General features: G+C 49.5%; 1 protein-coding gene across 1 annotated transcript; it reads left to right on the top strand.

The window, feature by feature from the left end:
* Nucleotides 1-2,926: 2,926 nt before the first annotated feature.
* LOC116948748 (eukaryotic translation initiation factor 4E-1A-like) lies at nt 2,927-14,085 on the top strand. The gene is made up of 5 exons (XM_076071734.1): nt 2,927-3,029; nt 3,483-3,546; nt 4,169-4,282; nt 5,014-5,154; nt 6,665-14,085. The coding sequence occupies exons 1-4, from the start codon at nt 3,019-3,021 to the stop codon at nt 5,125-5,127; spliced, it is 303 nt and encodes a 100-aa protein (XP_075927849.1). The 5' UTR covers nt 2,927-3,018; the 3' UTR covers nt 5,128-5,154; nt 6,665-14,085.
* Nucleotides 14,086-14,610: the final 525 nt, after the last annotated feature.

The raw sequence follows: 14,610 nt of genomic DNA, 5'->3' as shown, positions 1-14,610 counted from the left end.
TAGTGCGCTCGTTTCAGTTTCAGTTTATTTATTTTGGTATAGCCCTGTGAGCCATTCGGCTCTTGAATCGGGTGCAACCACAATAAACAAAAAAACAAAAACATGAACAAGAAAAACATCTTAAAGTGACTATGTGACTGTGCAAACAGAAAATCCATGAAAAAAACAGCAAAATATTCCTGAAAAAAGCACCGTACACCAACGCTGTGTGCAAAACATCCCAGTGGGATGCAAGTCAAACAACAACAACCACAAGAAAACTTAGATTAAGGCCATCAGTCTAACTCCGTACTACAACAAAACAAACATGTCCAAACCAAAAAACTTTTCCAAATCACCAAAAAATAAAGCCATAATTGCAACGTAACAGTGATCACAAGGACTGTGACCGAATTTTTACAATAAACTACATAAAATAACATGTAACACCAAATCCTAGAGCCATAGCTGGCTGCATGAGTTACTCCACAACAACAGAAGCATCAGTCGGAGCATCAAATTTTTCAATGCACCTTTAAGATCAGCACGCTAAATCAAAATACAGATAATACTTTGCAGATAATGGTGATGATGGTGACGTGTGTGTGTGTGATGGTGATGTGTGTGTGTGTGATGGTGATGTGTGTGTGATGGTGATTATGGTAACGTGTATGTGTGATGATAAATGGCGATGTTGTCTGTCCGATGGTGGCGTTGCGCGTGTGTGTGTGTGATGGTGATGTTGATGATGGGTGGGTGGTGAAGGTGATGTTGATGATGGGTGGGTAGTGATGGTGATGACGATGATTGGTGGGTGGTGATGGTGATGATGGGTGGGTGGCGATGGCGATGTTGATGGTGGGTGGGTGGTGATGTTGATGTTGATGGTGGGTGGTGATGTTGATGGTGGGTTGGTGGTGATGGTGATGTTGATGGTGGGTGGGTGGTGATGGTGATGTTGATGGTGGGTGGTGATGGTAATGTTGATGGTGATGATGGGTGGATGGTGATGTTGATGGTGGTTGAGTGGTGATGGTGATGTTGGGTGAGTGGTGATGTTGATGGTGGGTGGTGATGTTGATGGTGGGTGGGTGGTGATGGTGATGATAATGGTGGGTGGGTGGTGATGGTGATGTTGATGGTGGGTGGGTGGTGATGGTGACGTTGATGGTGGGTGGGTGGTGATGGTGATGTTGATGGTGGGTGGGTGGTGATGGTGATGACGATGATGGGTGGTGATGGTGATGTTGATGGTGGGTGGGTGGTGATGGTGATGACGATGGTAGGTGATGATGGTGATGTTGATGGTGGGTGGGTGCTGATGGTGATGTTGATGATGGGTGGGTGGTGATGGTGATGTTGATGGTGGGTGGTGATGGTGATGTTGATGGTGGGTGGGTGGTGATGGTGATGACGATGGTGGATGGTGATGTTGGTTGAGTGGTGATGGTGATGTTGATGTTGGGTGAGTGGTGATGTCGATGGTGGGTGGTGATGTTGATGGTGGGTGGGTGGTTATGGTGATGTTGATGGTGGAAGGTGATGGTGATGGTGGGTGGTGATGGTGATGTTGATGGTGGGTGGGTGGTGATGGTGATGATAATGGTGGGTGGGTGGTGATGGTGATGTTGATGGTGGGTGGGTGGTGATGGTGACGTTGATGGTGGGTGGGTGGTGATGGTGATGTTGATGGTGGGTGGGTGGTGATGGTGATGACGATGGTGGGTGGTGATGGTGATGTTGATGGTGGGTGGGTGGTGATGGTGATGGTGGGTGGGTGGTGATGGTGATGTTGATGGTGGGTGGGTGCTGATGGTGATGTTGATGATGGGTGGGTGGTGATGGTGATGTTGATGGTGGGTGGGTGGTGATGGTGATGTTGATGGTGGGTGGGTGGTGATGGTGATGACGATGGTGGATGGTGATGGTGATGTTGATGGTGGGTGAGTGGTGATGGTGATATTGATGGCGGGTAAGTGGTGATGGTGATGTTGATGGTGGGTGAGTGGTGATGGTGATGTTGATGGTGGGTGGTGATGGTGATGTTGATGGTGGGTGAGTGGTGATGGTGATGTTGATGGTGGGTGGGTGGTGATGGTGATGTTGATGGTGGATGGGTGGTGATGTTGATGGTGGGTGAGTGGTGATGGTGATGTTGATGGTGGGTGAGTGGTGATGGTGATGTTGATGGTGGGTGGGTGGTGATGGTGATGTTGATGGTGGGTGGTGATGGTGATGTTGATGGTGGGAGGGTGGTGATGGTGATGTTGATGGTGGGTGGTGATGATGATGTTGATGGTGGGAGGGTGGTGATGGTGATGTTGATGGTGGGTGGTGATGGTGATGTTGATGGTGGGTGAGTGGTGATGTTGATGGCGGGTAAGTGGTGATGGTGATGTTGATGGTGGGAGGGTGGTGATGGTGATGTTGATGGTGGGTGGGTGGTGATGGCGATGTTTATGATGGCGATGATGGTGGCGATGTTGATGATGGCCATGATGATGTCGGTGATGATGGTGGCGGTGATGGTGGCGATGTTGATGATGGCGATGATGATGTCGTTGATGATGGTGGAGGTGACGGTCTCTCTCTCTCTCTCACCACCTCACCACGTCTCTCTCTCTCCCTCACCACCTCACCACGTCTCTCCCTCACCACGTCACCACGTCTCGCTCTCCCTCACCACCCTCACCACGTCTCTCTCTCCCTCACCACCCTCACCACGTCTCTCTCTCCCTCACCACCCTCATCACGTCTCTCTCTCCCTCACCACCTCACCACGTATCTCCCTCTCCCTCACCACGTCTCTCTCTCTCTCCCTTACCACCTCACCACGTCTCTCTCTCTCCCTCACCACCTCACCACGTCTCTCTCTCCCTCACCACCTCACCACGTCTCTCCCTCACCACCCTCACCAGGTCTCTCTCTCCCTCACCACCCTCACCACCACTAAGATGGACTTTGTGGTTCAGGAAGAATGGGAAGTCTCGCCCATGGCACCGCAACCTGAGACCCGCCATCAGCTTCAACTCCGTGGAGATGTTCTGGAGGTGATGGGGGTGGTGATGGTGGTGGTGATAGAGGTGATGGTGGTGGTGGGGGTGGTGATGGGGGGATTGAGTGAGTGTCTGGTTGGGTGAGTGAGTGGCTGGGTGGGTGAGGTGAGTGGGTGAGGTAAGTGGCAGAGTGAGTGAGTGGCTGGGTGAGTGAGCGGCTGGGTGAGTGAGCAGCTGGGTGAGTGAGTGATTGGGTGAGTGAGTGAGTGGCTGGGTGAGTGAATGAGTGAGTGGGTGAGTGGCTGTGTGAGTGAGTGGGCGAGTGGCTGGGTGGCTGAGTGAGTTGAGTGGCTGGCTGAGTGAGTGGGTGAGTGATTGAGTGGTCGGGTGGCTGAGTGAGTGAGTGGGTGAGTGATTGAGTGGCTGGGTGGCTGAGTGAGTGGATGGCTGAGTGAGTGGGTGAGTGATTGAGTGGCTGGGTGAGTGAGTCTCTCTCTCCCCCCGTAGTCTCTACAACCACATCCAGCCAGCCAGCCATCTCGTAGCCGACTGTGACTACGCAGTGTTCAAGGTGACTCAGTCAATCACTCATTCAGTCACCGCCCGACTCAATCACCCACTCACTCACCCACTCACTCACCCACTCACTCATCCACCCACCAACCTATCTACTCACTCACTCACCTACCCAGTCCCTTTCCCACTGACTCACTCACCCACTCAAATCAACCACTCACCCAACCACTCACTCACCCACCCACTCACTCACCCACCCAACCGCTCGCCCACCCACCCACTCACTCACCCACCCACTCACCCACCCACTAACTCACTAACCCACTCACCCACTCACTCACCCACCCACTCACTCACCCACCCAACCGCTCGCTCACCCACCCACTCACTCACTCACCCACCCACCCACTCACCCACCCACTAACTCACTAACCTACTCACCCACTCACTCACCCACCCACTCACTCACCCATTCATTCACCAACTCAATAAACCACTCACTCAATCACCCACTCACCCACCCACTCACCTACTCAACCACCCACTCACCCACCCACTAACTCACTAACCTACTCACTCATTCACCCACCCACTCACTCACCTACTCACCCACCCACTCGTCCACCCACCCACTCACTCACCCACTCACCCACCCACTCACCCGCTGTGTCGTCTAGGAGGGGGTGACTCCGATGTGGGAAGACCCTGCAAACCTTGCAGGTGGACGATGGTTGATCTCACTCACACAGCAGCAGCGCTACCTGGACCTGGATGCCCTGTGGCTGGAGACGGTGAGGAGTAGTGGTGGTGGTGAGCAGACACTCACCCGGCCACTCACTCAGCCACTCACTCACTCAGCCAATCAGCCACTCACTCACCCACTCAGTCATCCACTCATTCAGCCACTCGCCCACCCACTCACGCACTCACTCATCCACTCAGCCACCCACTCACTCAGCCACCCACTCACTCACCCACTCAGCCACTCACCCACAAATACACTCACGCACTCACTCACCCACTCAGCCACTCACCCACAAACACACTCACCCACTCAGCCATTCGCTCACTCAGCCACTCAGCCACCCGCTCACCCAGCCGGACACTCAGCCGTTCGCTCACCCGGCCACTCGCTCACTCACCCTCTCACCCAGCCACTCACCCACTCAGCCACTCACCAAGCCACTCACCAAGCCACTCGCTCACTCAGCCGGCAACTTAGCCACTCGACCACTCACCTACTTTCAGCCACCCACTCTTAGCCATTCGCTCACTAAGCCGGTCACTCGCCCACTCAGCCATTCGCTTACCCACTCTTCCACTCGCTCAATCAGCCACTCGCTCACTCAGCCATTCGCTCACTCAGCCACCCGCTCACTTAGCCACTCAGCCACTTGCCCACTCACCCACTCACCCATCCACTCACCCACTCACTCGCCCACTCACTCGCCCACTCACTCACCCACTCACCCACCCACTCACCCATCCACTCACTCACCACTCACTCACTCACCCATCACAGCTGCTGATGCTGGTTGGTGAGGTGCTCACCCCGTACGGTGAGCAGGTGTGTGGTGCCGTGGTGAGCGTGAGACGCAAGGGAGACCGCATCGCCCTGTGGACCTCCAAACGCTGACAGCAGCGAGGCCGTCATCACCATCGGGTGAGCGAGACGCTCACCTACTGACACATCCAACTCACCTACTCACTCACCAACTCACATACTCACTCACCAACCCACCTACTCACTCACCAACTCACCTACTCACCCACCTAGTCACCAACTCACCCACCTAGTCACCTAATCACCCACCTACTCAGCCACCTACTCACTCACCGACCACCCACCTACTCACTCACCTACTCAGCCACCTACTCACTCACCGACCACCCACCTGCTCACTCACCAACTAACCCATATACTCATCCACTCACCCACCCACTCACCTACTCATTTACAGACTCAGCCACTCATTCACTCACCTACTCTTTCACCCACTCGCTCACCCAATCGCTCACTCAGCCACTCACTCAGCCATTCACTCACCTACTCACTCACCCACTCGCTCACTCACCCACTCGCTCGCTCAACCGCTCCCTCGCTCACCCACTCGCTCACTCGCTCACCCAATCGCTCAGTCACCCACTCACCTACTCAGCCACCCACTCACTCTCCCACTCACTCTCCCACTCACTCACCTACTCACTTACTCACTCTCCCACTCACTCTCCCACTCAGTCTCCCACTCACTCTCCCACTCACTCACCTACTCACTCACTCAGCCACTCACTCACCTACTCACTCTCGCACTCACTCACCTACTGACTTACTCACTCAACCACTCACTCACCTACTCAGCCACTCATTCACTCTCCCACTCACTCTCCCACTCACTCTCCCACTCACTCTCCCACTCACTCACCTATTCACTTACTCACTCGGCCACTCACTCACCTACTCAGCCACCCACTCACTCTCCCACTCAGTCTCCCACTCACTATCCCAGGCACTCTCCCACTCTCCCACTCACTCTCCCACTAACCCTCCCACTCACTCATCTACTCACTTACTCACTCAGCCACTCACTCACCTACTCAGCCACCCACTCATTCAGCCACTCACTCACCTACTCACACAGCAACTCACTCACCCACTCAGCTACTCACTCACCGACCACCCACCTACTCACTGACCCACTCACTCAGCCACTTACTCACTCACCCACTCACTCAGTCACTCACTCACCCAGCCACTCATTCAGCCACTCACCCACTCACTCACCCACTCACTCAGCCACTCACTCACTCAACCACTCACTCACTCAGCCACTCATCGACCTAATCACCCACCTACTCACTCACCCACTCACTCAGCCACTCACTCACTCAGCCACTCACTCACTCAGCCACTCATCGACCTACTCACCCACCTACTCACTCACCCACTCACTCAGTCACTCACTCACCCAGCCACTCACTCACCCACTTACTCATCGACCTACTCACCCACCTACTCACCCACCCACCCACCTACTCACTCACCCACCCACCCATGCTAATGACGATGCTGGCTGTGTCTTTGTCTCATCTCTCTGGCCATGTCTCTCTGACCGTGTCTTTGTCTCTGTGTCTCTCTGACGGTGTCTGTCTGTCTGCGTCATCGGCGCGGTCAGACAGGGAGAGAGCAGGGGCGGAGAGACAGCGGCACCAGGCTCAGCAAGTCCAGGCCGGCAGGGTTCAGTGTCTTGACGGAGTTGCCCAGGGTGCTATCCGTCCACTTGGGGACTGCATCACCTGGATAGTCGCGTGCAGGGGTGCCCAGGCCAAGTTGACCCCCCGACCTGCCACCGCGAGCAACAAAAGCAGCCTCGGCAGGGCTCGAGCGGCTCTTCTCGTCGTCGGCACACGCTGTGATATCACAGTGCGCTCTTGACATCACAGTGCGCTCGTGACATCACAGTGCGCTCGTGACATCAACAGTGCGCTCGTGACATCACAGTGCGCTCTTGACATCACAGTGCGCTCGTGACATCACAGGGCACGCTGCTTGCGTCGACTTCGCAGCACGCTGTGTGCACTGTGACGTCGCAGGGCGCTCTCTGATCTTTGGCAGTTGTTTAGCGTGGTTGGCATGGACACTGCTGCAAGACATTACATATGCCCCCCCCCTTTCTTCGTATGTATGTTATTGAACTTCTTTCGCACCGTGCGTAGCCAACCGTACTAATTGGATGTATCCCGGTGCCCTGAGGCCCTCCAGCCCTTGGGTGTCTCGGTGCAGTTTCACCGCCTGCACACCCGGTAACTGCATCGGTGGCTTCGCCTGCCTTACGTGCTGTGATTTTGTAATATCGCTACAGTACGGGGTCGCGTATCGCTGGACGGAAATACTCAGTCAGGAAGAAACCGGTATCAACAGGAAGCGAGCGAGATTTTGGGCGGACGTGATGTGAATGGCTTACAAACAGAATGCCCTACCCCTGGGAGGCCATTGAGACGTGCGTGCTAACGCCAGCATACCTATTACTCATAAAGGAAAACACATTAATGAATGTGCCACATACAATGAGTCGCGAGCAATGAATGTGATGCAATTACTGCTCATAACGATTGCTCTTTATCGCCGTAATTACATTGCACTGTTTTAGAATCCGAATCGTGTGAGGTCAGCATGCCCTTTCCGCATGGCTTGCCATCAGCCAAGCCTGTTTGGGTCAGCGACACAAGTCATATGTTCACACCCAGCACGCCACATCAAGTATTCCGCTCGCTCTGGCTATGGCTACTAGTCGCGTGCCTTGCCCACTCGTGTCTGCCTCGAAAATAATCTGAGAAAATAAACCCTGCCAGTGCTCTTTTGATGGCTTTTCGTCAAGGTCAGCACCAGATAAAAAATAGTTTTTTCGTCTCAAATGTAACTCGGCAACTGTCCCTAGCTCAGCCAGTGCTGTGTGCATTCCTCTTGAGGAGCTGGCCCTCTAAAACCGCGGGACGAGTGAGCAGGGTTGGTTGGGATTTTTTAACGAAACAACAGCCGCTTTGAGTGGCGTGTGCTGCAGTGTAAAGTGGAGTTAATTGGGCCTGCCCTGTCCTTCCCCGATGCTTATTAATATATTCAGGAATTTAAAAAAAAATCTTTACTCCACGCTTGCTAAAAAAAAAATTACTGCTGTAATGTCAGGCTCATCGTTTATGTGTGCAGTGTCATTATCTCCTCTGGGACACCACAGCCACATGGGAACAACCTGGCAATTCCCTTTATTAACGCTCCCAAAACACAGGGTGATCCATTTATAGATACTCCACTCATTTCTAATGATCTCCCTCCTTTCTTTTCAAAAGATTATTGATTATTGTGAAAGCGAATATCCGATATCTTACGAAGTGGCGTTTTACAACAGTTAAAAACTGGGAGACGTGCAGATACTTTCAAATAAAGTGCTCTCTTCTCCATACTATAATGTGTCCCCAATATGGTAATGGAGCATCTATACCTGGATAACCCTGTAACAAGTATTTACGTCGGTCATTCACTTTACTCATCATACCTGGATTCGAATTAACGACGTCCATTTCACCCAGAGGATGGTATGCGTTGTGTATTGAGGTGATGTGAAGACACGTAGCAGCTAGAGTCTCCAACCCCATGGGCCACCAAGTAAACCACTGTGGCCTGCGCTCCTTCAACGGAGGAGGGAGGAGGAACAGCAAAGCTACACTTTCTCTCTCTCCTGAAGCCCTCTCGCCGTGGTGAGCAGACCTCGATATTGGCATTCATCTTCTTAATATATCGCCATTATCAAAGCACTATTCGTGCAAAAAAACTGCAATACATAGTGCTTTACAGGCATGAACAATAAAAGTTAAATTGTACGCAAAATACAATCACGTTGTAACAAATGTCTAGCAAAGACATCATAAAATAACGCATTAAGAAAATCCTAATTAAAAGCCAGTTTAGATGTATTTTAAAAGTGCTTAATGATTCTGAAGCCCTCAGATCCCCTAGCAGGCTATTCCACAGACGAGGACTGTAAAAACTCAGCGCCGCTTCTTGGCCTTTGGGACGGCTAAAAGATCAGTACCAGAGAATCTGAGGGATCTTGTTGTTTTGATATCTTGAAAGCATGCAAGATATGTATGCAGGTGCCAGACCATTCAACGACTTGAAAACAAATATAATAATTATTTGGCTTACTGGCAGCCAGTGCAAGGATCGTAAAATGGGTGTTATGTAAGTGCCCTTTCTGGTTTTCGTCAGAACACGTGCCACTGCATTCTGAATTAGTTGCAGTTTATTTATTAATTCCTTCGGAAGACCATAAAGAAGAGCATTACAGTAGTCGAGTCTGCTGGTGATAAAAGCATGCATCAGGCTCCCAGTGGTAGACCGAGAGAGAAAAGGCTGTACCTTTGCTATGTTTCTAAAATGATAAAATACCGTTTTGGTGACATATCTAATGTGGGCTTCAAAGTTCAAATCCGGATCAAAACACGTACATTGTTAACCTGTAGTTTGACGTTTTCTGTCAGTGAGCCCAAATTTGTAATGATTTTATCTTGTTAGGCTTTTGCTCCAATGACCAGCACCTCTGTTTTTATTTTGAAGTACCAGAAAATTCTGTGACATCCACATTTTAATATCCTCAATGCACTTCGTCAAGTTCTGAATGGGGCTTATATCATTAGGCAATACAGAAATGTAAAGTTGAGTATCATCAGCATAACAATGGAAATCAATCCCATATTTCCTGATGATATGCACGAATATAATAGATAAGTATTTTACTGGCCATCGAATCAACAAAGTAAACGCCGCTTCTGTACACAATGGAACTATTCGAGAGATAAATGTAGAAATGTAAAAAAAACCCGTATACATTAATCTTCACTGCAGCACTTCCCCAGATAGCCTCCTATTTTCCACCCAGACGATGCGTGAAAACAATACGACGCCTGTGCATGCGTGCACGCAGATCATGGGTACAATCATGAGTTCTCCCGTGACTTGCCGGCCACGCTGAGGTTGCCGATGAGACCACACTGTTCCAATTCACTCCCTCCCATCATTTCCCTTGATGGTTTGGCGAGCTTCATCACTGCCAACCGCTGACGTAATGCGTTGTTTGTTGTCTAGCAGCGGTAGACATTGTTGCTTCCAGCCTGGAAGTTAAGACGTGGTTACAGTCGGCATCATCATCATCATCCATGGTTAATCCTTCTGCTGGATGAAACGTTCCCTACGCGATCGCCACCTATCTGCGCATCATAATATTTTAAAGGCGCAGCCCTGCAATTGCTTGCTCACGCCACTGCCGGCAGAAGGTCATACACTAGAGGGAGCTCTAGAAAGACCCTGTAGAAGAATTTGGCCTCCTTTTCCACACTGCCCAGACGTTTTGGGAGTGCCGACTCTTGACCCACCACACACGACCTGCCAAGCGACTATCTGTGACGTACCCATTTATTCTGCCGGTTAGCCAGAAGCGGTGGGGATTTAATAAACTTGCACCATAGCTCCAACTTCCACGCACAAGAGATCACATCGAACCGGAGACCTCTCGTCCCAATGCGTTGGCCTTTACCCCAAGGCAAAATCGTCATTAAATCGTAATACAACAATATTAATAACAACACAATCATACGTGTATAGTGGACATTACGATCCAGTGGGCACCTACGACCTATCCCATGGATGACTTGTATACCACATTTAAGGGAAGTAACTTCATGATGCTTTATAACCTGAACAGAATTAAACCCCACAAAACAGCGACGCATCATCCCCTTCATCGTGAACTATGTTTGTGCTCAATGCGTTTGTGTGGTCCCCTCTCGCGAACTGCGTGACTGAAGATAGCCAGAACTGATTTCCCCATCTGCTGGCTGACGTTAACGAGGGCTCACGATGACATTATATTGACAGCTCAGTTCTGCACAGGATTACGTTTTCTTTGTTTCAGCCGGTCAAAGGGATGCCCATTTCTTTCATTAATTGCTTCCTTTCCTGTAACGATTCCTACAGGTTCTGCTCTTGGATATTTTGTTAATGAGGTCAATGCATTTATTCCATTACAGTTATTTGCCACCAGGAATTAATCTTGGAGCAAATGGTTTGAACTGCGGCGTACTGGCTGCCACCCACAGCGGTCGGCGCGGTGAACTGGAGCGTTACTCAACCTTGACTTAAAGCTGTCGTGACTGCAGGAATTAATATTCTTTGGGTCTTTCGATAAAGCCACGTAGATAGAAAAAAAAAACGTTACTCTTTCCACGTGACTGGATTTTCCCTTATTTTCTCGAAGACATCACTCAGCCCCACTTCTGGTTAATAAAATAATCCTGATTTACTACTGGACATGTACAGCTCCTTGTCAATTCCTTTCTAGATAAGGGCCTTCCCACACCGTGCGAGTTTGAGGTTATTATTTGACTGCACTTCACCATGCTTGTCAGTACGGCGAAGGCGGGGAGCACATACGCGGAAGCGTAGAAGTACGGCTCAACAACGATTGTTGCTGCACTGACTTATTCTGCCATCACAAAGTATGCAGCCTATAACGACCTGTTTGTGCGTAGCGGTCGCTCATCCGAGCACTATCCAGGCTCAATCCTGCTCAGCTTCTGAGCTCTGACGCAGCCGGGAATGTTCCAGTTCACTGGCCCAACATCCCAATGCAGGATCCAATAAAAAAAAAAACGAATTGCTTTCCTTGATAAACTACACCGATTTTATCTTACAATTATTTCAGAACTTACTAAGTAAAGTGTGTTGTTGAGTCTTCCAGGCGTAGTAAAACAGGCCCATATTTGTTTACACGTCAACATGCCCTGCCGCTAATTCCAGCTGGCCCAAGCTAGTTCCGGCGGCATGAGCTATGTCCTAAAATGTACTCAGAGGCAGGGGTAGCCACCCAGCCTCCCAGCCAAGGGAAAATGTCCCCGCACGAGAGTCCTCTGTTTTAGAGTGGCACCCCAGAGAGTCAGAATCGCCTTCACAAAAAAATAGGTGAAAGTTAAAGGTGTAGCCCTGCAATTCATGGCTTGTGCCACTGTGGGTGGAAGGGGCCAAAGAACCCCTCTAGAGTGTCACTGGCCCAGCCTTCCACGCTGGCCACGGCTCGTGGAATAGATGGAAGACTACCCACACTTTACCCAACCACACACGTCCTGCCGTTCACCGAACTGTAAAATGTTTGCCCAATCACACTGTTGAGTGGACGTGGGCGGTGGGGGGTTTAAGCAGTTTTTTTCAGTTTCAGTTTATTTATTTTGGTATAGCCCTATGAGCCATTCGGCTCTTGAATCGGGTGCAACCACAACAAACAAAAAAAAACAAAAACACGAACAAGAAAAACATCTTAAAGTGACTATGTGACTGTGCAAACAGAAAATCCATGAAAAAACGGCAAAATATTCCTGAAAAAAGCACCGTGCACCAACGCTGTGTGCAGCTTGCGCCCATTGTTTGAACTGCCGTGCCAGGAGATCGAGTCGGCGAGCTCCGGGTTGCAAGTCCAGAGTGGCGATAACCGTTGAATCCCGGGTGGCAACACTGCACAAATTAGGCAGCGTCAGGGATATGAAGTTTATTTAAGGAATTTACAGTTTGTGTTTTTTCTTGCTGATATGGGCTTTGCTGAGCCTTGTCGCAGTTTGCACATTCTGTATGAGGACGCACGGTCCTTTGTGCGCGGTGTAATTTTTGTAATTTATTGGATATGTCGCATAACAACGTGCTTTGGGACAAAACACAATTTCCACTGCGCGCAGCATGTCTGTGAAACGTCGACATTTTTCCAACGCGACGATGTATCCGTCCATAGAAAATATGTCCCGAGTCCAAGTCGGAAAGAAGTATGGTTTAATTGCACCACACAGGAAGATTTTCTTCTTCACAAAATTCGTCATCTCATCATCATCACGATCCATGGGCAGATAGCCCGTAGGTGTCCACTGCACATTTCGTCATTCGTTTCCATCTTGTGCCAATATGCTCAAGTAGTGCACATCTTTCTGGCACCAATCTCTTATGTCGTCAAGATTAATTATTACTCTCCTGTAATTGCAGACAGTGAACAAACGATGGAACTCAACTCTTTGGTGTTTCGATTTAAAGCTTTCGTGACTGCAGGCATTCATCTTCTTGGTTCTTTCGGTAAAGTCACGTAGAATGGAAATAAAATAATAAAAATAAAACATAATAATGAATATAATACGGAGTTCTTAGTTTATTTCAGCTGTGTTATTCTTTAAAAAGTAGGTAATGCTAAATCCGTTCACACCAACTGTTGAAATAAAAGCAGAAACAAGGGGAGTGCATTTATAAAGGGATACATTTACAGCCCGGTTTTGTCAATCCACTGAAGGATTAGGGCCTCCGAACGCCTTGTGGCCATGACGGATATATTACCATACTTCACCCCGCTGGTCAGTGGGGGTTGGTGAATGTGCGGAGTGTAGGCATGGAAGCATAGAAGTACAATAAGTAAATCAATGGATTTTGCTGCACTGCTCTCTACGGTCCACCTCATAGCCCTCCAAGCACCGTGGCACCTGTCTGTGCGTGGTGATGGTGATTTCTTAAAACCCAAACAATGCACACAGGCCATTGAAACCTACATACAGGGTGGCCTAAAAGTCAGGACACACTGGGTTATTTCATTTATTTTAACAAATGTTCAAACTGTCTACCATTAACATGAATGCACGCTTGAATTTGGTTTTCATTAAATAAAGATTACCGGTGTGATCTTTGAACTTTCATTAATTATGTTTTGTCTCAATTCATCCAGGGTTCTTGGTCGAGTTTGGTAAACAATGTGTTTGAAGTGAACACACAGAAAGAAAAAAGTAGATATTAATAATGATAAAGGATAAAATATTCACTTTCAGAATAAATAATGACATGGTTTTAATGACAGTGTTAAAATATATGAACTAACCATATTTGTCATGACTTTGGGACCACCCTGTATAGTGTGAGTATATTGAGGTGGAGCAGTAGTGCAATGGTTAGCACACTAATCTGAACCCCGCGATCTGAAATCACTTTACGGCCACAACTAACATCAGTGGAGAGTGGACAACATCCCTCTCACCGACCCGCATTGACCAATATGGTCAAGTATGATTTAGCAGCCTCCATGACCATAGTGTAGCAAAGGCCTGTCGACTTATTGTTGTACAAAAAGTTCAACCAAAATAACTTTTTCGTTGTGAAGTTTTTTGACTGACAGAAATGGTTTGTTGCCGTACCTTAGGGAAGCTGTACAATTATGTCCCCCCTTGAACCTAAAGATCGTGCCATTCCTGCCAGCGAGCAGCCATCCTGATGGGAGACGCGTGCATCGTACACTTTTCGCTTTCTCCGTGGACTCAAAACACCGCAGCGGCGGTAATGGCTACCTAGTAGTTGGTGCACCTGGAGGCCGGCACACCTGCAGCTTGGTACAGCTGGCGTGTGGGTTTCTGAGCACACAGTTATGCTAGCGCGAATAGCATATGGTGGCTGGACGATCGATGCAAGCCAGCAGTGTTGCACGAGATGTTTTTCTATGTCTTTCTTATCCCGATTGGGCTTTCAGCGTCGCGTCATAAGATGAAGAATCCATTCGGA

Source organism: Petromyzon marinus, chromosome 34 (assembly GCF_048934315.1).
Source record: "Petromyzon marinus isolate PM22_M1 ecotype Great Lakes invasive population chromosome 34, UKy_Petmar_22M1.pri1.0, whole genome shotgun sequence".
Taxonomy (NCBI): domain Eukaryota; kingdom Metazoa; phylum Chordata; class Hyperoartia; order Petromyzontiformes; family Petromyzontidae; genus Petromyzon; species Petromyzon marinus.
This window is presented reverse-complemented; position numbering and strand designations above follow the sequence as displayed.